At 37.7% G+C, this 24868-nt stretch overlaps 1 protein-coding gene across 1 annotated transcript in view; it reads right to left on the bottom strand.

The window, feature by feature from the left end:
* The window catches only part of CSMD3 (CUB and Sushi multiple domains 3), a 746059-nt gene that overhangs the window by 618039 nt on the left and 103152 nt on the right, over window positions 1-24868 (bottom strand). The window contains exon 3 of the mRNA XM_087747332.1: window positions 10816-10928. Within this exon, the coding sequence (XP_087603458.1) occupies window positions 10816-10928 (113 nt within the window). The remainder of the gene's footprint in view (window positions 1-10815; window positions 10929-24868) is intronic.

Raw genomic sequence — 24868 nt, 5'->3', positions numbered from 1 at the left:
GAGGGGTGTTATGGGTTATAAAAAAGGATTCTGCAAGTATGCCAGTAGCAAAAAGAAGGACAAGGAAAAATGCAGATACACTGGTGAGTGGAGATGACAACAATGGACAACACGGAAAAGGACAAAGAACTCAATGCCTTTTGTGCATCAGTCTTCACAAGAAGAAACCTCTTCTTGTATTAGTACATTTGGAAAGGAAAAAGGCAGTCAGTTCTGGGTGTGCAGTAAGTGAGGGATTATGTAGAGAAGTTGAATATAGTCACATTCATAGATTCACTCAAGGATACTGAAAGAGCTGTCCCACCATGACTGAAAAGCTGCAGTCTGTAAGCCATGAATAATTATGGCAATCCGTGGTAGTCCCTCAATGACTAGAGAGACTAGTGATGCACTTGTCCTAATGAAAGCAAGAGGGACCACCACAGGCACTATAAACTAGTAACCCTTCCCTCAATTCCTGGAATTAGCCTGAAGAACACACTTTCGTAATCCATTTTCCAACACCTGAAGAATGAAGGTAATTGAGAATAGTCAGCACAGACTTACCAAGGGCAAATTATGCCTGATGAACCCAAATGACATTTAAGGATGTGAAGGGATGTTATAAGTGGCCACTGCTTCCAGCAGCTCTGGGGCCTGGAATTTTCTTTTAGCCAACCACAGGAGTCCAGCCTGGGGCACCTCAAGACCTGGGGGTGTCTGACTCAGGCCAACAGACCTTGTTGATGCTTTCCCATTTGCAGGTTTACCCAGTTGCACAGCTGTGTGTGTATCCCAGAAAAACACACAGACACACACAAGACACACCGACATGACTGGCTACAGACTGCCACAGATAAGGTACTGCCTTCAACAGCACCTACCTACAGGACTTACATAAAACACAAGCACAGGCAGGCAAGTCCCCTCTTCGGCTGGCAGACACAGGAGGTCACTCATGCAGGCATGTACAAGAGACTACCTGGGTTCACAAGCACATGTACGTTCACGGATCCCTTAAGTACCAGCATGACCCCTCTGTCAGCCCAGCACCCCTGGCCGGGTTCCAGGCCTTCTTACCTGCCCCATGGATCCCCTACTCACTGGCTGGTCCAGCTTGATGCTCACTAGCAAACACGCAGCACCCACACACTTGTTCAGCATGTACCCTCCACCCACCTGATACCTCATCCCAGATCCAGGACATCCTAATTGTTGGCAAGTCTAGCTGGAATTGAGCTGGTGAATGACATGTGCACACGTGGTTTGGAGAAGATACAGACAATTGCCCGTTACACTCTCCCAGCACCAGGCACACGGCCTGCTCCAGCTGCTGGCACTGAGACCCTCACTTACTTCACTCAAGCCAGTTCCTCCCAGTAGCTGTTTTTTGGGGACTGACAACATTCCCGCCCCAGTGAGTGGCAGCTGAGACCCCCATCCACTCCAGTAGCTGGCACTGAGACCCCACTCGCTCCAGTAGCTGATACCACAGGCTAGGGACACCTACACCCCCAGTCTGACTCCAGCAGCTGGCACTCAGCCCTTGAAGCCCTCACACACACAGAGGACAGAAAGTGAGATTGCACTGAGAGTTAAAAAAGGATTTAATAAGAATATAAGACAGATTGTGGTGATCAGGTGCAGGGCTCAGCCAGGCAAGCGTACTTTTTTCACAGACATCACAAGACTCAAAACATGATGAAAATGCAGAAGAATAGCACAAAATATTTTGTGATTTGGAACAAAATACTTTACGTTAACACTTTAAAAGCCCATATTAAAGAGGAGGAATACTCTGAAGTGTGTGATTTTATTTCAGTACTTGAGAACATAGCATAAGAACTAACAGATGCTAATACTAATGGCTCTGTAATTTATCAGATAAAAGCAGAACAAGAGCCAGTGACTGGAAGTTTAAAAATAAGAGTTAAAAAGTCGTACTTCTAAGTGAGGCAGAATGATCAGTGGAATCAAGGAAAGTGATAGTTTTCTTAAATCTTGATGTCTTCAAGAGCTGAATTTGTCCCCAGAAGTTATTCTTTAGCCAAATCCAAATTAGTGATTACAATATCAAGGAAATGGTGTGAAATGCAATAAAAATTAACCAGATTAAGTCCACAGGCCTATTTTTCTTTACTCTCTCTGAATCTATACAGGAATGGTGGGAACAAGAGAACATATAGGTAAACTATTTAAAATTAATAAGTACCAAGGCAACCTAGTATTGATTTCATAAAGAGTGATTCCCTTCTGTGCTACAGCATTACAAGCACTTCTGGCATTAGGATTAGCATGATAGTCCTGAGGCAATGATGTTTTGTGACAAACAGGCAGCACTGGATCAACTGGAAGAAAAAAAGTATTTTCCCAGCCAATCCTTATTTTATTTAGTGACAATGTTAAGTATTAAGAGATAGAGCATATTTTGGAAATGTTAATTATGATTTTCAGAAACATTGGCTAGGAAGATGTCATGTGGCTATAGATCTCTGTATGACACATGGGAAAGAATATTAATCTATAGTTTTACCAGATAAAATATCTGAGGTATTCTGAAACTTTTAATAGGGTGGACTTCTTGTTTTGCTTTTTCTTGTCTGGATTGATGCTGAAGTATCAGTAATATGATCAAAAGCAGGATAAGCGGACTTTGGGCTGTTCAGGAGTCTGGTTAACAGAGTCCCTTGGGAGGCAGTCCTGAAGGGCAAAGGAGTCCAGGAAGGCTGGACGTTATTCAAGGAGGAAATCTCAAAGGCACAGGAGCAGGCCGTCCCCATGTGCCGCAAGTCGAGCAGGTGGGGGAGAAGACTGGCCTGGCTGAACAGAGAGCTTTGGCTAGAACTCAAGAAAAAAAGGAGAGCCTCCCACCTTTGGAAGAAGGGTCAGGTGACTCAGAGGGACTACAAGGATGTTGTGAGGATATGCAGGGAGAAGATCAGAAAGGCGAAGGCGGAGCTGGAACTTAAACTGGCCACCGCCATTAAAGACAACAAAAAAAGTTTTTATAAATGTGTCAGTGACAAAAGGAGGGCCAGGGAGAATCTCCCTCCTTTGTTGGATGCAGAAAGTAACTTTGCCATGAAGGATGAGGAGAAGGTTGAGGTACTTAACGCCTTCTTTGCCTCAGTCTTTAATAGTCAGACTCGTGGTTTTCAGGCCCCTGAGCTGGGAGATGGAAATAGGACACAGAATGAAGCCCCAGTTGTCGAAGAGGTGGCAGTCACTGACCTGCTCCTCCACCTGGATGCACACAAGTCCATGGGCCCAGACGGGATCCACCCGAGGATCCTCAGGGAGGTGGCAGAGGAGCATGCCAAGCCACTCTCTGTCATCTATCAGCAGTCCTGGTCAACCGGGGAGGTCCTGGATGACTGGAAACTGGCAAATGTGTCGCCCCTCCACTAGAAGGGTCAGAAGGAGGATCCCGGGAACTACAGGCCTGTCAGCCTGACCTCAGTGCCGGGGAAGGTCATGGAGCAGATTGTCTTGAGTGCCATTATGCAGCAAGTGCGGGACAACTGAGGGATCAGGCCCATCCAGCATGGGTTTATGAAAGGGAGGTCCTGTTTCACTAACCTCGTCTCCTTCTATGACAAGGTGACCCACTTAGTGGATGAGGGGAAGGCTGTGGATGTTGTCTACTTGGACTTTAGTAAGGCCTTTGACACTGTCTCCCTCAGCATTCTCCTGGACAAGGTGGCTGCACACAGCTTGGATAAGTGGACTCTGCGCTGGGTTAAAAGCTGGCTGGCTGGCCGAGCCCAGAGAGTGGTGGTGAATGGAGTCAAATCCAGTTGGCGGCTGGTCACGAGTGGTGTTCCCCAGGGCTCAGTGTTGGGGCCGGTCCTGTTCAATCTCTTCATTGATGATCTGGATGAGGGGATCGAGTAAGTTTGCAGATGACACCAAGTTGGGTGGAAGTGTTGATCTGCTGGAGAGTAGGAAGGCCCTGCAGAGGGACCTGGACAGGCTGGATCATTGGACTGCAGCCAACTGCATGAGATTCAACAACGCTAAGTGCCGAGTCCTGCACTTGGGTCACAACAACCCCATGCAACGCTACAGGCTGGGGGAGGAGTGGCTGGAGAGCTGCCTGGTGGAAAAGGACCTGGGGGTGTTGGTTGACAGCCACCTGAACATGAGCCAGCAGCATGCTCAGGTGGCCAAGAAGGCCAATGGCACCCTGGCCTGTATCAGGAATAGTGTGGCCAGCAGGACCAGGGAGGTGATAGTGCCCCTGTACTCGGCACTGGTGAGGCTGCACCTCGAGTACTGTGTTCAATTTTGGGCCCCTCACTACAAGAAGGACATCGAGGTGCTGGAGCATGTCCAAAGAAGGGCAACGAAGCTGGTGAAGGGTCTAGAGCACAAGTCTTATGAGGAGCGGCTGAGGGAGCTGGGGTTGTTTAGTTTGGAGAAGAGGAGGCTGAGGGGAGACCTTATTGCTCTCCACAACTACCTGCAAGGAGGTTGTAGCGAGGTGGGGGTCAGTCTCTTCTCCCTAGTAACAAGTGATAGGACGAGAGGAAACGGCCTCAAGCTGCGCCAGGGGAGGTTTAGATAGATATTAGGAAAAACTTCTTCACCGAAAGGGTGTTCAAGCATTGGAACAGGCTATGCAGGGAAGTGGTTGAGTCTCCATCCCTAGAGGTATTTAAAGAACGGATAGATGTGGTGCTCGAGGACATGGTATAGATGGACCTGGCAGTGTCAGTTTAACAGTTGGACTCGATGATCTTAAGGGTCTTTTCCAACCTTGACAATTCTATGATTCTATAATATTCTGCTATTGCTAATCACGTCATAAAATTTGTGTAACTTTACTGCTCTTAATAGAGTTACACTGCAAACACATCAATATAAAAAAATCACTTTGCAACATGACCTAGCATCATATTTTATAGCTTGCATGTTTATTTATTCTTTCTCTGAACTTTTCTCATTATTTGATAACTCCCCTTCATTTGCTAAATTATTTTTAAAATATTTCAAATTGTATCTTTCCCTTTGCCTTCCCTATACCAAGGGAGTTTAGAACTGCCTACCACACTAATGACTATCTTGAAAAATGGTACAATGAAGTCAAAGCCTGATAAGCATCTCTCATGTTTTCTATTTCCCTGAATATAGAGCCATTTTATTTCTGCATCACATGCTGTAGACAGTAGATACATGTCTTTGAACAGGTATTGTTGGGATGTTTTCCATCCAGAGTTAGTATTCCAAGACCAGAAGGATATGCTAGATAATTTTCTGTGACTTCCTAGACAATGTGACAGATACTCATACATTCAGCCAAAAGAAATAAATCCAGCACCTTGTTTTTTTCTTGTTATCCAACAGTTTGAATGGAAGTAAAAATTCAGAATTTAGATTGTCTTTGTGTGTTTAGCGTGTTTCCTTGTTAGATTTAGTATGTTTAATTTTCAAAACAGGCATTTCCATGACGAATATATCTGTTTAGGAAATTTAAGCATTCTTTATTTTAACTGTTCTTTTCTTTTCTTTATGGATTTTTCTTTCAGAAACACTAGGCAAACTCAATTTAATTCCATTTTTATTAAGGGCTTGCTGAAGCAATCTTATGATAGAGAGCAGCCATACCCAAAATAGCTATTTCAAAATCTGAACAAAACAAAAAAAAAAGCCTGTAGTATCTGTTAGGTGGTAAGCCTGGTGACAACTTTACAGCTTAAAGTCTATAGCTTTCACAACTCCAAACTGTTAAACACTTTGAGTGGACCTCTTATAGAGACCACTCCAACATTAAACAGTAATTCATTAGTACCACTTTAAATTTTTATATGAAGTTAGTAGTGATATTATTAGCTTAATATAGCTAGTATTTCATGAATCTTACCTAAATCCAAGGTTTAGATTATGTGCAGCCACATTTCTGAATTCTGATATGCAGGACAGCTAAAAATAATTATCCTACTTGTTCACATTCTCTAGGTCTATACCAACTGCCAAAATGATCTTTAGCATCCACATCCTGGTACATTTAAGTCCTGCTAGTATTTCTGATCTACATGCTTTAATAATTCTGTACATCAGCTACCATTTTTTCTTAATATTGCTGAAAGAAATGCATGATAGGTCCCTAGAAGTCACTAGATGGAAATCTTATTCCGTTAATAAACACCATCTGCTCACTTCCTTCCTGCCCCCCTGCCATTATCCATAAAGATGAGATCAGTCAAAATTTTTAACATTGCTCTCAAACCCCTCTCAAAAGCATTTCAGCAGAATTGCTGAATTCCTATAGCACCACTCCAGTACAAACATGAGGACCATTTCATTATTTATACAGTGTCTAATAATTCAGTTTCATAATTCAGCTTTAAAAAGATGTGCAGCAGTATAAAACAAATAAAATTATATTTCATAACACTATTATAAATAATTGCAATTCATCTCCAGGACATTCAGAGTTTTCACTATCAGAATAATCTATATATTAAGTTTTTTTTTCTCCCCATGATCAATAGGATGGCACAAAAATGTCTATTATATTTACCTTGAATAAAGATTGCCGTAAATTCTAACAGTAAATTTGTTAATGAAGTCAATGTTTTTAACAATGATGTCAGCTACCTGCTTAATAGCTGTAAAATAACCCAGTAAGAACAAAAAGAAGCACTGTTCAACGCAGGACTAGGTTCACTGAAGCTGCTTGCTGTATGGCCATAGCTGCTATGTCACTTTCTTTCTCAGCAGCTGTATTTCCCCTCCTGTGCTGTCAATGAATAAAGCTGCTTTTGTATCTCAGGACAATAGGAAATGGAAAAGTGCATCAAATTCTTCTATTCCAAAACCAAAATAATCTTATCAGAAATAAAATAAAAAGCTACACCATGACTTGGCCAAAATTATCAAATTATCAAATCGGGGATTAAGTATAGCATTTCTCCTCCATACATTAATACCCATGCATGTTACACAGACCCTGAAAGCTACTAAAAAAAAAAAAAAGAAAAGATGCCAGAAACCTCTCCAGAAAAAAACCAGGCATGGAATTAGCAGACTTGTAACTCCCTTATTTCTCATTCCAGCCAGCAAAGTTGTGTAGCTAGACAGTGATGAAATAATAAATTGTTGCTGGTAATTATTGTAGATTAGGTTTTTTTCTTAAAATACCTCCTTGATTTTCAGTGTATCTCACCATTTTCTGTTGTCACTGCAAGTGAAGTCTTTTTTTTTTTTGAGTAATCTGTTTCAATTTTCTCTCATGAAATCCTTTTTCTCAAGGGGTATTGTGCTATACAGAGAGGTGTATTTCTCAGATGTGTTCTTTCCCAAATAATAGAGAAACTGAACATAAAGAAGTATGTGCACAATGGTACCAAAGCTAACCCAAATATGCCACTTGACATTGAGGAAAGAAAGAGGTAAGAAGGAGAGAAAGAAGGAGAGAACGATGGAGAGATGGAGAGTGCAGACTGAGGCTTATGATATGGAGGGTAGGAGGCCAGGGTGGGTATTTCTGTGGTCTATTGTGCACTTAGTTTGACTGGATGCAATTGTAGGGGCTTACAAATGATGGCCCAGCATAGCAGTTCTATAGATAATATAATTTTCTATCTTTTCATACACATTTTTATTCTCAGGAAACCAGAAAATTAATATATTCCTCTATGATATGATCAAGAAAGTCCACAGTAGATTCGTAGTTCCCACAGATTGTCAGGTACTCTGGAGTTTCTTGTCAACTTTCAGCTCAAATGCAAATACGTGAAGGAGGATGGGAGGTCAGAATAAGAGATGTTGGTGGGCTTTGTTTTGTTTTGTTTTGTTTTTTTCATATAGTGAACTGTAATGCATCCCATGTAACTGTCTATCTATGTCCTCTATTTCCAAACATTTCAAAGGAAAGAATTTTAAATGATCACTGATCATGAAAGGTATGCGCCTTCTTTTTCAAATCCCACCTGGATCTAATCCTTTCAGATATGTGTCTCTACTGCTCATCCTGGCCTCTCATGCTATCTCTGTCTATCATTTTGCTTTATTGCAATGATAGGTTGCTAATCATTTCTATCTTAGGTTTCAAATTACAAATCCATAATGAAGCACTTAAGTATGTGGTCTGATATTTAGGGGTACTAAATATGCAGGTGTTTCATCAGGAAGCTAAAAAGGAGGTACTGGGCAATCAAAATTTTTGAAAATTGGATACTATGTAGAACCAGATCTGAAAATGTTGATTGCAGGGTTATACACATTCACAAAGAGTACAAGAACAGAAATGGAGATTGCCCTGATGTGATTATCATTTAAATACATCTATTCTTTCACGTCAAGGAATGATGCATGAAATGAATGTAATGTAATGAGTTTTCATTTCTTTGGTAGCTGGGTATAAAGACAGGTAGCTTCATAGGAAATCAGAAAAACAGGAATTGAAAGAAAATTCTCACGAAATGAAGCTTGCTTGATGCAGCTCTTAAAAAAGTAGATCTGGCTGTGTGAAGGGAGACTCCAGTGAATTAAAACTCTGGGGTATAGCCTAACTTCTTTCAATATGTCCGATTTCACAAAATAAAGCCTGAGATTCAAAAAGCTGAGTATCAAATTCAAGGTAACAAGTTTCTGTTTTGTTCTAAAATGCTGATTTCTGTGGTTGAAGGTAAAATTTGCCCACACTTGGGCACTTGTCAATGATTTAGGAGCTTGAGTTCTATTAATCAGCGTGTTATCTTAGCCTAGAAAGGAACGATGTGAGGAGCCAGTCATACATGCAAACTCAACTCTGTTGGTGATCTTTGGTAAACCATTTTAGGTTTAATCATTCTCTGTCATAGCTGAAATGCATAGTACACTATCTGTTAGCATTAGTAGTGCAAAACCTTTTGGCGAACAATATATAAGGATGGCAGCTGATACCATATATAGTGAATTTAAATTTCCCAATTTATGGCACCAAATCAATGATAAAAAATTCTACATATTTTCCTAATATATATAAGAGAAGTATACACTCTATTTGGCATAGTTAAAAATCCATAGGAATTGCATAGTACATTTCTATATAACAGTTTTGTAATAATGCTGCTGCTGAACAAAGTTCTGAACACTTGAAAAATTAACAGACTACAGAGTATCTATAATGTAGCCAAAACCAATTGTTACACTTAGCTTGAATTAACAGACTACAGCTGTTAACAGCTATAATCCAGCCAAAACCAGTTACACATAGCTTGAATTTCTATTTTGTAAATTAACTCTTGCTTGTGTGCAAGCTAGAAAAAAGTGTGTGTGATTGCCTCATTTATTTTCTATAATAACTAAAGGGACAAGAAAGACCTGAAAATTCTTTTACATTTTTCATTTCCTATCTTTACAGAAGTACATATAGGACGCAATTTCTATATGAAGTAGCATTCTAATGCATTATACCTGAAGGTAAACTATGTCAATGGATGAATACATTTTACTACAGAGTGACTCTGGGCTGTATTTCTATGGCAGCCCTTCATTGCATTACCAGTTTTCAGATATTTCCCTAGCTACCAAAGTGTTGCTCAGCTCCTTACTTTCTCAGAGATTAGTTTCTGTTGCAGGTGGGACTGAGCACAGTACAACAATGGCTTCAGAGTTTCTGCAGGCAGTTTACTGTAGCTCCTGGCTTGCTGACAGAGACACTTAATGGAAGCAGAAAGATAAAGTGTCTTTACCTCAATGAAAAAGAAAAAGAAAAAGAAAAAGAAAAAGAAAAAGAAAAAGAAAAAGAAAAAGAAAAAGAAAAAGAAAAAGAAAAAGAAAAAGAAAAAGAAAAAGAAAAAGAAAAAGAAAAAGAAAAAGAAAAAGAAAAAGAAAAGAAAAAGAAAAAGAAAAAGAAAAGAAAGGAAAAGAAAGGAAAAGAAAGGAAAAGAAAGGAAAAGAAAGGAAAAGAAAAGAAAGGAAAGGAAAAGAAAGGAAAAGAAAAGAAAGGAAAAGAAAAGAAAGGAAAAGAAAAGAAAAGAAAGGAAAGGAAAAGAAAAGAAAAGAAAAGAAAAGAAAAGAAAAGAAAAGAAAAGAAAAGAAAAGAAAAGAAAAGAAAAGAAAAGAAAAGAAAAGAAAAGAAAAGAAAAGAAAAGAAAAGAAAAGAAAAGAAAAGAAAAAAGAAAAGAAAAGAGAAAAGAAAAAGAGAAAAACAACAGTTTCTCTTTATATCCTATAAACGCATGTTGGAGTTCATAGTCCCATGGCCAAGAAATTAGTTAAAAAATGGATGGATGATATATTCCAACTCTTCAAACATGAGTAAAGTGAGCTTGATCATAAACAAGGTCCTTCCTGGAACATACATACAATACTATAAGCTTCTGGACTTCAGAAATACATATGCCAACTCATTTTCTTCAGTGACCGTGTGAAAACTTTAGACAATTGTGAAAACTGCAATAGAGAAGTAGCTTTATGCCAGTTCATAGAACATTTCTTCTATGCAAAAGTATGAGAAAGAATCCGTCCATAAAACTTGCAGATATAAATTCAACTATCTAGTGAAATTCAAGAGTAACTGGTAATGTCTTGGCAGTAATTTGAATAAGCATACCTTAGAAAGACCAGAAATATTATGATTATGCTTTTCAGAATTTAAAGAATTTGGCATTATTAAAGTAAAGGTAATAAAACATTTGTGTCTGGATGGGACTATAGACGGTGCAGTTTTAAATATTTTGGTTTCAGATGTGAGTTTATGCATGCGAATGGCTACATGAAAAACAAACATTGTAACTTGGATAAGGTCATAAACGTGTATCTGTACACATTTTTGTGGGACATTTAGTTTTATTATGTATGGGTATCAGAAAAAAAATCCAGAATATTTTGTTAAGAAAGTCTTACCTTCATAGTAAACTTTAAACCCATGAGCACTAACTGCAAAGTCACTTGTCAAGCGCAGTGAAAATACGGATTTTGTACTTGTCACAGGTGGAGGAAGATGAAATCCTGTTAACCTGAGAAACAAAAAGCATAACTCATGGTTAATTGTCTGAAAAATAAAACTGTGTGACAGGTTGCTGTTCCAAAAAATATTTCATCATGGAAAGGGCAACTGACTTAAAAGTTAATAGTTTATATTACTTGAGAAAATTATTTTTATACGATAGGTTAAGGAATCAATATAAAATTTTAGCATCTTTCATAGACACTGAACCAGGTAAGGTACATTGGTTTGAGAAAACTGTACTTAGTAGAGAAGATAGTAAGATATAGAAACTGGACTTTAAAAATCGTCCAGATTATCAGTAGATGGAAAAAAAAAAAAAAACCACAAAATACCAGCCATTTTACACCATTTGGGGTAATGTTCAAACATCTATTGCATTATATATTTTACACAGACTTCTGTTAAAATTTGTAGCGGATGAATTTTCTGCAGCAATATGATGAAAGAAAGGGGGCCATGACTCACTTTAATGAAGGAATTTAAGATTACTTAAGCTGTGTACTTTAGCCCCAGAGAAGATATTTTTTCTTGCAACTCAAACAGGAAATCCGAAGACCATCATTGTGAAATCATACATCCATAAAGAAAGCTCTCTTACAAGGAACTACAGGGTTGCTAGGGGTTTGGGCTTTGGTGTTTTGGTTTTTTTTTAGTTGGTTGGTTGGTTTTGCTTTGTTTTATTAAAACCACTATGTTTGAGATACAGATGAAAGGACAATTTTTATGTACTCATAGCACTGTTGATATGCTCTACTGATACTCAGCTCTACACGTTCTTTTTGTTTGATGTGCATATGGTAACACTTACTTTCTGTATTCTAGGGGAATAACCTCATCAGGGTTCATACCAGACTAACAAACCCCATAGTATTTACCTGTCAAAAATATGTAAAGAGTAAGTTGAATAATTTAGCTGTGTATACTCACCAGTGAAATCTAGACATACCTTTGGAGCCCCGTTAGCCCTGTGTGGCAAATTGTGTAGCAGATTAAGATGATTTGTTTTATTAATCGTTAATATTAAATTCTTTTCATGTGTTTGTAGCTGAGCCCTATTTTTACTTATTACTTTGAATTTAGAATTATAGAAGAATTTAGGTCAGAAGGAACCTGTGGAGGTCAGATAGTCCAACCTCCTGCTTAAGGTAGGCTTAACATGAGAGTTAGTCCAGGTTGTGCAAGATTTACCTTTCCCCCTTCCATTCTTAGAATAAATTCACCATTTCTTTTTTTTTTTTTCCCCACACATACATTCATGATCATGTTTTGATTTACTGTTATATGTGAAATATAAAATTTAGTGTACACGTGCACAACCTCCAAAACTCTTCGCTACTTTGTTAAACACCCACTGTAAAACAGCTATGTTTAGATTCACAGAGATATTTGATTTGCAATACATCTTTATAGGACTCCAGACCACCCAATTCATAAGTTGGTCATGTGGACACTTAAAAAAAAGATGTAAATGCTGATATTTTTTACTGGAAGAAAAGGTATATAATTTTAATTTTACTTGATATAAGTACTGCAAACACCAATGATGTTTAATGTTGCTTTGACACATTTTCTGCTGCTTGTAATGAAATTCAGTCTCAGTCTTGTTCTGAAATGAACTGATAAGTTATGTCCTGCCATTATTAGCATTTCTAGTCTCACCAGAGTGACGAGAAGCCCAGAATTCAAAAGGTCAGAAAATTGTTTCCTGAAAAATTATTGTAATTAAAATATTAGCATTTATTTTAATGCTTTATTTATTGTTCCTGGTAAGGTACCTTTAGATGTGTTCTGTATAGTGTACTAGTAATTTACCATGAGACTCATTTGCCGTGGGGATCACAAAAAGTTTTATATTGTTCTCTGAATACTCTCTACTTAGTGTTCTCAACAGATACTCTAAATCAACGGCTGTTATATTGTTGTTTTTTTCTTAAGCAATCTTTGGGGAAAAAAAAACCCAAACAAACAACCAAACAAACAAAAAAACAAAACACAATAGCCTGTCTCTTTTTTTCCAGGGAACATTCATTCATTACCCTATGTCTTTACTGAAACCATTCTTAAAGACTTTGCAATAGCCAATGTATGCTATTGGTTACAAACATGACAGGTATGAAAGCCAAATGATAAGATGACATTATTCATAGCATAATGACCAGAAAATTGAAAAATGTGAACAAAAGTAGAAATGACACTTAAAGAGGTGTATATACAGATTGATATATATGCAGCAAGTCATCAGTGTGTCTATCCAGAAACTTATTATTTGTTTTGTCATTGGCATCTTCATGAATAATGTCATTAAAACAAGACTGGGTTGAAGAATTTATATTAATATGTAAAGATGGAGAAATATTTACAGAATACTTAGGACTTAGGAAATGCATTTTTTTATTTGATTATGAGAATATATTTTTGTTCTAACAATAAAACAAATTAATAAATTGCCTCCCAAACAGGCATACACATAATTCTTTGACAAGTCAATATCAGTGCAATTTTCCCTTTAGCTTATTCATAAACCAATAAATACATTAATTCATTGGTAAATATCACCACTTGAAAGTAAGCTGACCTAACAGAAAACCAAGTTAATAATTTGAATAAAACTTAAATTTGCAGCACACAGCAGGTCTAGCTGGTATCTGTTTGGCTACTCAATGATCTGAGGTAATTGTGGGTAGAAACACATATCCATCAGAGAAGAAATACACATTTATCCCAAATTATTTAATTTTATGAGTGGTACATATGCACAGCTTAGATGGGTAGGGGATTTTTAAAATGAACATATATGTTACTAGTGTGGCAAGCATTACAGCTCTTCATGTGAAACAGATCATTATTAGAGCTGTTTGATACCATTTAGCTTTCAGGGGTGTGCCTTTTATCACCATCGTTAAGCTGCATTTACTCAGAAAGATTCAGCTTGTTTCTTTAATTTGGTTGCTACACTTAAATTTATATGAAAAAATGCAGAGGTTTTATTTGTGGTCTGGTGAATGCAAAATTAATTACAATTTTTAATAAATAAAAATACAACAACATCTGAATATTCACTTGGTAAAATACTATAATTTTTCAAAAGGGAACGTAATGTAATTGCCCAGGGAAGTGGTGTAATCACAGTCCCGGGAAGTATTCAAAAAACGTGTGGATGTGGTGCTTAGGGACATGGTTTAGAGGTGGACCAGGCAGTTAGGTTAATGGTTGGACTCGTTGATCTCAGAGTGCCTTTCCAACCTTAATGATTCTATGATTCTATGATTCTATGATTCTAATGCAATTTGCTCAGACAACTGAAGTAACCTAATATTTGAGTATTATTCATTGGGTACTATAGTACATGGACCTCAGAGCTTCAGTCTCATTTGTATGTAAAACTCCACAAAAAAGTCATAAATGTTAGCTAGAATAGCTTTCTTTTTCATTTAAAATGAAACATAACAAGTACGTAATAACTGCAGAGAGAGATGTCAGGTAAGCAGCAAAATGCCTGTAAGATAACATATATGCATAGGTCTGATTGTCACTAATTCAGACCAGTCACAACTAAATGGCTAACTTAAAGAGAGTACGCTGGTAAAAGTAAAACTTATAGGTGGGACACTTATGCAAAACAAGCAGTCATCTCCTTAAGCTGGTATCAGCTGCATATTAAACACATTTAAAATTCAAATTTCCTGTAGTAGCTGAGTTTTTTTTATCTGCAGCAATTATCTCTTTTACATTCCATTTGCATATTTCATTCTATTTGCATCAACATTTTTTCAAATTTAAAATACTTAATGGAGTGATTCAGGTGTCTCTCTACTGCTATTTTAGACACTGTGAGGTATTTGAGACATCAGCACAGAGCTCGTAGATATGACGTAGGACCAACATGAGACCCATGCTCTTCAGGAGAGCTGGAGGTCAGGAAGGATCCCTTAGGGATTGTAGATGTGCCTACATGTTCTCTTAGGCACTTCAATCACCCCTTTATAGTCTACCACTTTGGCAGAATAAATTTATACTAGGACAGGTGTTTTTTTGGTTTGTTGGGGGTTTTTTTGTGGGATTTTCATTCACCCAGTTCTTATTCTCTTTCCCTTTTTGGTTCTGGAACTGGCTCATTTAGTGTTCCCTGAAATACATAAAGAGATCCCATAAGCAACAGATGATGGCTTCTGTGGTGAGAAACCATGGGAACTAAAAGATAATGTCTACAGAAGTCTGAGAAGGAAATACATTTCATTCTGTCTCAACTCTTAACAATCAGAATTTTGAATTGTAATGTTCTACTGGAATATTAGATTGAGATGTTGCAGTTCAGTTACAGAGTGCTATCCAACATACAACAGTGATACAAATTTGTAAATTAATACACTGCATATCAATGCATATGTTTGCTTTGGTTTTGCTGATGTCTTAGCAAGTTTGTCAGGTACCTTATGCCCACAGGAAATGGGAACATTTTGTGTCCACCTAGTAGACTTTGAAGTTGTGAATGTGAAGTATGAAATTAGCTGGCTGGATGCCCAAAGACTACAGATAATTCTGGGAGTGCAGGAAAAGGTTGAGAGATATTTTTATCTACTCAGCTCTTCTATGTTAGAAAGACCAGATGTTCTTCCTGAAAAACTTCTTGTCTACAGAAATTCTGAAACTCCAGTAGTAAATACAGTGAAATTAAAGATCATAGAATCATAGAATCATTAAGGTTGGAAAAGACCCTTAAGATCATCGAGTCCAACCGTTAACCTAGCACTGCCAAGTCCACCACTGTATCATGTCACTAAGCAAGACATATACATGTCTTTTAAATACCTCCAGGGATGGAGACTCAACCACTTCCCTGGGCAGCCTGTTCTGGTGCCTGACTACCCTTTTGGTGAAGAAGTTTTTCCTAATATCCAACCTAAACTTCCCCTGGCGCAGCTTGAGTCCGTTTCCTCTCGTTCTATCACTTGTTACTAGGGAGAAGTGACTGTTACTTGTTGTTACTTGGGAGACGAGACCGACCCCCACCTCGCTACAACCTCCTTTCAGGTAGTTGTAGAGAGCAATAAGGTCTCCCCTCAGCCTCCTCTTCTCCAAACTAAAAAAACCCAGCTCCCTCAGCTGCACCTCATAAGACTTGTGCTCTAGACCCTTCACCAGCTTCATTGCCCTTCTTTGGACACGCTCCAGCACCTCAATTGTACTACCTTCTCGTATTGAGGAGCTCAAAACTGAACACAGTAGTCGAGGTGCGGCCTCACCAGTGCCAAGTACAGGGGCACTATCACCTCCCTGGTCCTGCTGGCCACACTAGTCCTGATACAAGACAGGATGCCACTGGCCTTCTTGGCCACCTGCTGGCTGATGTTCAGGTGGCTGTCAACCAACACCCCCAGGTTCTTTTCCGCCAGGCAGCTCTCCAGCCACTCCTCCCCAAGCCTGTAGCGTTGCATGGGGTTGTTGTGACCCAAGTGCAGAACCCGGCACTTAGCCTTGTTGAACGTCATACAGTTGGCCCCGGCCCAATGATCCAGCCTGTCCAGGTCCCTCTGCGGGGCCTTCCTACTCTCCAGCAGATCGACACTTCCACCCAACTTGGTGTCATCTGCAAACTTACTGAGGGTGCACTCAATCCCCTCATCCAGATCATCAATGTAGAGGTTGAACAGGACCAGCCCCAACACTGAGCCCTGGGGAACACCACTCGTGAAGATGACACATCATGTAGAGACACAATATGTATTTAGAATTTAGATATTATTTACATGCAAAATTATGATGCTTTCTAAAGTAGTTTCAGTAACATATGGATCTGGCAATGTTTTTGTAATCACCTCACTGTATAAGAATGAAAAGAGAACAGAAACACTTGGTAACTGGGAGACAGAGAAAAGGGCATATGAGATATGATTAAAGATATGTGTATAAATAACCCCAAGTAAACCCAAGACTGAGGAGAAGAAAATCTCCATCATCACCATCATACTCTCTGGCAAAGAATTCATCCTACTGGCTGTTTACCATAACTACCCCCTGGTGCCACCTTTGTGCTTCTGAGGAAAACCAAAGCTATTGAGGATCCAGAGGAACATCAGAAGAGTGAGAACACCACCAGAGAAAAGAGATAGATTCTAGGAAGTTTCTGTACAATTATAACTGTATTATCAATAAGATTTTTCTGTAATAATTAGTTACTTGGATTATGAGTATTAGTAATATTGTAAGTGGATTAGTAATAACAACTGTTATATTCACTGTTATATTTTTATTTGTTAAGACTTCTTGGCAAAATAAGGAAGATTTTATTTGAGTCCTCAGATGTCTCTAACTACTCAGGACACAAGTGCAGAAAAATTCCCAATGTACAAATGAAATGACTAAGGGATGTCTGTTTCCAGCTCAGACTAGTTTTGAAGGAATCCGTTTCATATGTGGGGACGTTCTCTGACTCTATCTTTATACTTTTTTCAGTAATGGAAAGGGTCAAATGGAGTCTGCAAAAAACCACTGTCTTATATCTGCAAGAATTTCTAAATATTCTTTCACCATTAATTAAAATATAGTAAATAAAGTCTAAGAAATGTTGAGTATATTTGAATCTATATGAAAATCTGTAGTAATATTTTTTGGTTTTATATGTGACTGAAAACTACATAATTATTTTCTTTCAAACATGCCATTTACAGTGTGTGTCACTGTGTCTCTTCTTCCTGTGAGTTACTATATTTCGTCACTTGCTGTAAATTCACAAAAAAGTGTGCATACAACAGTAAGGAGTTGAATCTCTGTCTGTTTTCCTTCTTAAGTAGACTTAAAAAGACTAGTACTCCAAGAGTAATTATAATTTCTCTCACTCTCTTTTTTTAATCATCCATATCATCATTTAAAATTGACAAATCATCTTAGATTTATGGTTTCCAAGTGGAAGTTTCTGAAGTTTCATCAATCATTTTTTTTCTGCTTTTACTATGATCCTTGGAATAAACCTTTAATCATATATCAAGTGAATTTTTAGCTGCATGCTGGACTCTAAATTCACAAGCGCACAAGAAAGACAAGCTCCCAAATGCAGGATCAAATTAGAGCAATCTCTTCATAACTGAAAAGTTAAAATAATAGAAAGCAGTCTTGATTAGTCATACAAAAGTGCTCCTAGATAAATTGTTCACTTGAGATTGTAGTGTGACAAATAAGATGACAACATTTCCTCATTGCCTGTACAGCTTAGATAATTGCTGTTTGACAAAGCATGGATTACACTTTTAAATATATGATTTTTAAAATATGTATTTTTAAGGCTTTTTTTTTTCCCAGGTTCATAAAATTCTAGCTTATCTACAGTCCGTTTCTGATTTCCAAAGAAAATACAGTTCATCTGGAATATTTCCATTTGGGTTAGACAGTAGACAAGGAGATTCACCAAAAGATCCTTTAAATGAATAGTAGCTTTCCACTTGATCTCAAATTACAAATCTCAATAATAAAGAGATAAAAATAAATAATAAAGAGATAAAATAATAGAGATATTTATAAACAAATCTCAAATTATTTTATATAAAATAATGCAGAAACTTAAACCATGTCAACATGTCAACTTATTATAACTTTGACTATAAAATTAGAAAGTGTCAAAGTCCATCCATTCTCACTTTCAGTTTGATCTCCAAAGAACTGTTTACTGTTAATGTCAAATGGCGAAGATAGATTCTGAAAAAGAATAATAAGTGAAATGCCAATTATAAAATAACTTTTTTTAACTTCACTGAGGATCTTCCCCACAGATAAAGACAAGCTTTCTGAAGACAGTAGAAATGTTATTCCATATTTAGCTGTTTTCAGGAAATTGAAATATCTGATATATTCAAAGCCCAGATAAAATATTTCTAATCATAGCTTTTGTTTTTATAATATTAATGTAACTTTTCTTTTTCTTCCACTATGAAATTTTGGTCTCAGTGATACGTATGCAACTTGATAATCTTCAGAGAATATTATTCTTAAAATCCACAGTACGTAAACAAATGAAGCTGCATAACCAGTGGATTTCTCCCATTAAACTAAATATAATCCTCCTACCAATTGTGTTAATTGCTGCTATGTCCAGTAACTTATTATATATTATTTATGCAGACACTACCATTTAATACTTACCAAATAAATACAACTTAAACTTAGTAAGGTACTGCTGGGGCTGATCTTGTTGGACTACATGCTGATGAATTCATTATTAGCTGGTGAAGTCCTGTCTGTTTCTTTGTGTATTCATATACATTTATATTCATTTTCTAAGTAGCAGATGATTAGATTTAACATCTGACCAGCCTGATGTTACCCTGATTCAATTTCAAATTTGGTGAAATCAGGTCTGCTGCCTGCCAAATTCTTGTTTAACATTTTCTCACTAGTTCTGATTATTGGGAAAAAAAAAAAAAATCATAGATGCCCTCAGCAGAAGGGATAGCTTATTTGCATTTTCTAAGATAAAAGCATGCTATTCTCACCCAATTTGCTACTGCATTTGTTGTGATCAGCATCTGGCTGACTGAAATAAAAGGTTTCTTCAGTATTTTTTCTAGGCATAGTTTTATTTTTATCTTCTAATATATATGAAATATCTGTTTCTGAGGACCCTATCTTCTTGTACATTTTCTTATTTTGAATATTAGATATCGAAGAGAAGATATGATTACTTAATAAAGTATGAATTTAAAATTTTCAGTGTATGCAATGTGGTGTCCCAGATTCTGACTGTCATGTTAAAATTACATGTTTCCCTATTAGCATATTTCTAGTTGCTCTTTTTCATGACAGTGCAAAATCTAGCATCTGTTTCCCTTTTGGTCTGTTTCATGGTCTTTTTTTCTTGTGTCTCTTCCATAATAATTCATCAGACATGTAAGCATCTCTAATCTCTGAACAGCAAACTAAGCATCTACCAGTAGAAAGTTCCAAAAGCACTTAAAACTAGTTAAGTAACAGTAGCAGTCAGTCATAATAAGTAGTCAAAAGAAAAGCTAGGAAATGCAAGGTAATATGCTTTAAAAATTTAAGTATAGATTTCACTACGAAGATCTTTGATGACATCTATGACATTAAATACATTATTTAAACATCAGTGGTGCCTTTATGTTTACGAAGGAGCTAAGAAATTAAATTACTTTAAAAAATAAAGTTACCCACAACTGTTATCTACATATATCTTTGCTTTTGAATAAGATCATGCACCTTTAAAGTAGCCCAGAAAATATTAACCCAATGCTTCTTCTCCTTCCCTAAAATTGAATAGTACATATTCCACACACAAAGTCATACAGGTCATTCAGTCTGAAGTATATCTCATGCTATTGGATTTCTATATCAAAGTCCACAGCCTAATGCTTGATATTCAGGTCTAATTGTTTTAGCATCTTTTAATCTCCTAGTGTCCAGTGTAAACTAGGATGAATGTCACAAGAGAAAGATTTTTTTCACTCTTGTTTTGGCTTTCCCATGCAGTTTAAAAAAATTACATTAATCTTCCCAAATAAATGAATAGAAAACTCATCCTATTGAAAATATGAAAAATACACAGGCAAGTTACTGTAAAAAGATTGCCTGGATATCCTGAAACATTTATTCCACAACACAAGTTAATAGGATAATTCAGGATGGAAGGGACCTCAGGAGGTCTCTATTCCAGCCTCTTGCTCAAAGGAGGGTCAGGTCTGAGGTAAGACCAGGTTGCTCAGGGCTTTATACAGTTAAGTCTTGAAAATCTACAAGGATGGAGTTGGCCCAGCCTCTCTGGGCAGTCAGATCCAATCCTTAATTGTCTATGAGACATACTATGTCAAATTAAAATTATTCTATATGATAATAGCCTCTTTCACCTGATCTAAGCAACATACCTAAGTGATCACAAATACCACAGGAGAGAGGACCTTGCAATTCTAACATGTTTATTCTCACAACACACACTGAAGTCGGAAAGTGCTGTTCTCCCAGTGACAGAACATGTTCAAAAAACAAGAGTCCAGGATTCAGACTTGTTTTAAAAGCCCTAAACTCTGTAGCGACACAGTTCTTTCTCACAGTCCTTAATTTAAATAAAATCATAGAAGCATAGAATGGTTTGGTTTGGAAGGGACCTTTAAAGGTCATCTAGTCCATCCCTCCTGCAATTGGCAGGGACATCTACAACTAGATCAGGTTGCTCAGAGACCCATCTAGCCTGTCCTTGAATGTTTCCAAGGATGGGGCATCTACCACATCTCTGGGCAACCTGTTCCAGTATTTCACCACCCTCATTGTAAAAAATGTCTTCCTTATATCTAGTCTGAATCTACCTTCTTCTAGTTTAAAACTGTTACTCCTTGTCCTATCACTACTGGCCCTGCTAAAAAGTTTGTCCCCATCTTTCTTATAAGCCCCTTTAACTATTGAAAGACTGCAATAAGGTCTCCCCAAGGACTCTAGTTCAGGGGAGGGGGAACAAAACAAAGCTCAGAGGACAATGCTAAGGAAATGTAGAGGTTGTCAAAGTTGAGAAACATAACGTCTAACATGTCAACCTACAAAACTGTCTGATGGTGAAAGTTTCACTGTAGAACTCCAAGAACAAATGAATTTTATTCTTTATCATCATGCCAATAAAATAAACTGATTCCCATGTAAAACAGCTATAAACCTTTGTTAGTACATATTACTATTAATTTCTTGTACAGATCTTACAAGAGTATTTCTACATTCTCACAGACACCCTACTTTCCTTAGTTTCCAACATACACTTGGGGTGGGTTTTCAGAGTTATTTTTTCAATTTTTATTTCTTGTTTAGATAGAATAATGATAAAAGTAAAGTTTCACACTAAAAAATAGAGAATATTTTAAAATTAGTAGACCAGAACATTTCTGAGAGTAAAAAACTACTATTTACATTGTACATATGAATTTAAATTTCTGAATATCTGAGAGTGCTATATCTAATCTGATGGATCACACCAACAATATTTCTGTGATTATATATTTCTGACTGCTCTGTTAACTGTCAGAGCAAAACTAGTTTTTCTTTAACTCTTCAATGCCGTGGCCTTTTCTCATATAAATATTCTATGCACCCACTTATGCATCCATGCTTTTCTGACCTTTGAGCATGTGCTGGTTTTGGCTGGGATAGAGTTATTTTTCTTCATAGTAGCTAATATGGGGCTATGTTTTGGATTTGTGCTGAAAACAGTGTTGATAACACAGGGATGTTTTATCTGTTGCTGAGCAGTGCTTACAGAGAGTCAAGGCCTTTTCTGTTTTTCACACCACCCCACCAGAGAGTAGCCAGGGGGTGCACAAGAAGTTGGGAGGGGACACAGCTGGAACAGCTGACCCCAACTGACCAAAGGGATATCTCATACCATGTGACATTGTGATCAGCGTATAAAGCTGGGGGAAGAAGAAGGAAGGGAGGGACTCTTGGAGTGATGGCATTTGTCTTCCCAAGTAACCTCTATGCATGATGGAGCCCTGCTTTGCTGGATGGATGAACACCTGCCTGCCGATGGGAAGCAGTGAATGAATTCCTTGCTTTGCTTTGCTTGTGTGTGCAGCTTTTGCTTTACCTACTAAACTGCCTTTATCTCAACCCACAAATTTTCTCACTTTTACTCTTCTGATTCTCTCCCCCATCCCACCAGAGGGGAGTGAGCAAGTGGTTGTGTGTTGCTTAGTTGCCAGCTAGAGTTAAACTATAACAGACCATGTCCAAACAGCAAGTTCCAATAATGCCAAAGGCTAAAAAGTCAAGGAGCAATAGTAGCTAATCCAAGAGGGGATCAAATATGGTCCAAAAGAACTCTGATAAATTGGATTGCACAATCGCTCCTGATGGCAATCAAGTCACTACTTGCACTCATTAATGAATTTTGGAGGTAGAAATAATGACTTACACTTTGCATTTCTGTCTTTTTGTAGATATGTTCTAACTATTTTCCCAGCATTATATTAGAAAGTAAAATAGTCCAGAATAACTAAAATTGTAATAATTCCTTTTTAATCCTTCCTGCTTCAAACTTTTTCCATTGACCCAGTATATATTTTCTTATAGTACTCAAATAAACAAGCATCATGCTCTTTTTGCCAGTGTTCTGCTATACTTGATTAGAAAAATAACTATTTTAATTTAAAGAAAAGCTATTAATTCTTTCATAATAGTAGAAATAATTCTATGAAATTTAGAAGTGGCAAATTAAAACTGATAAGATGAAGTTCAATTACCTTGTTGAACTAATTTTTTTATTAATCCAAGAGTTTAGAAGGATTCAGGAAGGGATTGGACTTGTAACTAATAAGTAAATTCAGAGTTTGGCAGTATATCACTGAAAGAATTGCTAGAGTTTTAGGAGGAATATGAAAATCTCATGATTCAAGAAATCAATCTATTTCTAGGCAGTGAGTTAAACTGAGGCTCTGTAATGTGTGTATTTCATGTGTGCACTGGGTGCAGATATCAAGGTTTTGGTAGTGGGGTAGGCTCTGTTAGGAGAGGCCAGGGGCTGCCCTGTGCTGGACACAGCTGGTTCCAGCCAGCTCCACAGCAGACCCACTGCAGGACACAGCTGTGCCCATCAGCAAAGCTGGTGGCACCTCTGTGAAAACATATTTAAGAACGGTCAAAATGCTGCACAAGCAGTGAGGAGTGAGGGAAAAAAGTGTGAAAAACAGATCTGTGAACACCAAGGTCAGAGAAGCAGGAGGACAAGGTGCTCCAGGCAATGTAGCAGAGATTCCCCTGCAGCCCATGGAGGACCATGCTAGAGCACATATCCACACTGTAGCCTGTGGAGGACCACACACAAGAGCAGATGGGTGTTCCCTGAAGTAACTGCAGCCCATGGAGCAGACCCACACTGGAGCAGTCCATGGAGGACCCAGGCTGGAGCAGGGGAAAGTGTTAGAAAAAAGGAGCGGCAGAGAGCAACTGTTATGGACCAACCACATCCCCACATTCCCCATCTCCCCTGTGCTGCTCAGGGAGGGGGAAGGTAGAGGAGTTAATAATGAAGTGAAATTGAGCCTGGGAAGAAAAGGGTGGGGATAGGGGGAAGGTGTTTTAGTTTTTGTCTTTGTTTCTCACCATCCAACTCTCTTTTTAATTGGCAATAATTAAATTATTTTTCCCTAAGCTGAGTCTGTTTTTCATGTGACAGTAATTGGTAAGTGATCTCCCCATTTTTATCTTGACCCAGGAGTGTTTTTCATCTTATTTTCTCTTGCTGTCCTGTTGTTGAGGGGGAGCGATGGAGTGGTTGGGTGGGTATCTGGCAGCCAGCCAAGGTGAACTCACCACAACCTCTAATGTTCTTTCTTACACACCTGTTCAGAACAAACATTTTTTAAATGTCAAAAGCATGTTGGAAAGGGAAAACACTTCTCTACTGAGTAATAGACAATTAAGTCTGAATCCAATTAGTGTTTAAGTTTTTGGGTGTTCATGTACTCATGCACATGTACATGTTGAGAAGTTATTAAAGGTGTTGAATTGCAGCTGAAAGTATTGCAAGCTTGATCTGCAGCATCCTTGTAAAGTTCAACTGATGTCTGATCTTCCAATTTTCCTTCCAAGGGAGCAGTTACTTACCCATTGGATTAGGAAGAAAGTAAGGAATGCAAAGGCTTCTTTAAAAGAATTCCAGTTCAAATATGAATAAGAGTAACTCCTACACTTTTTATATGTCTTTTCAATCAGTTTAAAATAAGTAAATAGAATTTGTCTTAATAGCCTATAAAACAAAGCAAACAAGATGGAGCAGAAGTGGCTGACTGGGTTCAAGTTTTACTCTCACTGAAAACGTTAATAAAAATATTTTACACTTTATTCAACAATTCATTAACAAATCGACATATGATTTATGAACTAATTTATTTTTGTCAAATGATAATTTTTCCCTGTCAAAATGCAAAACTGTTCATGCAATCTATTATTTTAAAATAATGA

The sequence above is a fragment of the Nipponia nippon genome, unplaced genomic scaffold (assembly GCF_047370975.1).
Source record: "Nipponia nippon isolate SJK-2023a ecotype South Korea unplaced genomic scaffold, ASM4737097v1 scaffold_1, whole genome shotgun sequence".
Taxonomy (NCBI): domain Eukaryota; kingdom Metazoa; phylum Chordata; class Aves; order Pelecaniformes; family Threskiornithidae; genus Nipponia; species Nipponia nippon.
Note: the sequence above shows the minus strand (reverse complement) of the source record. Positions and strands in the feature narration are given on the sequence as shown.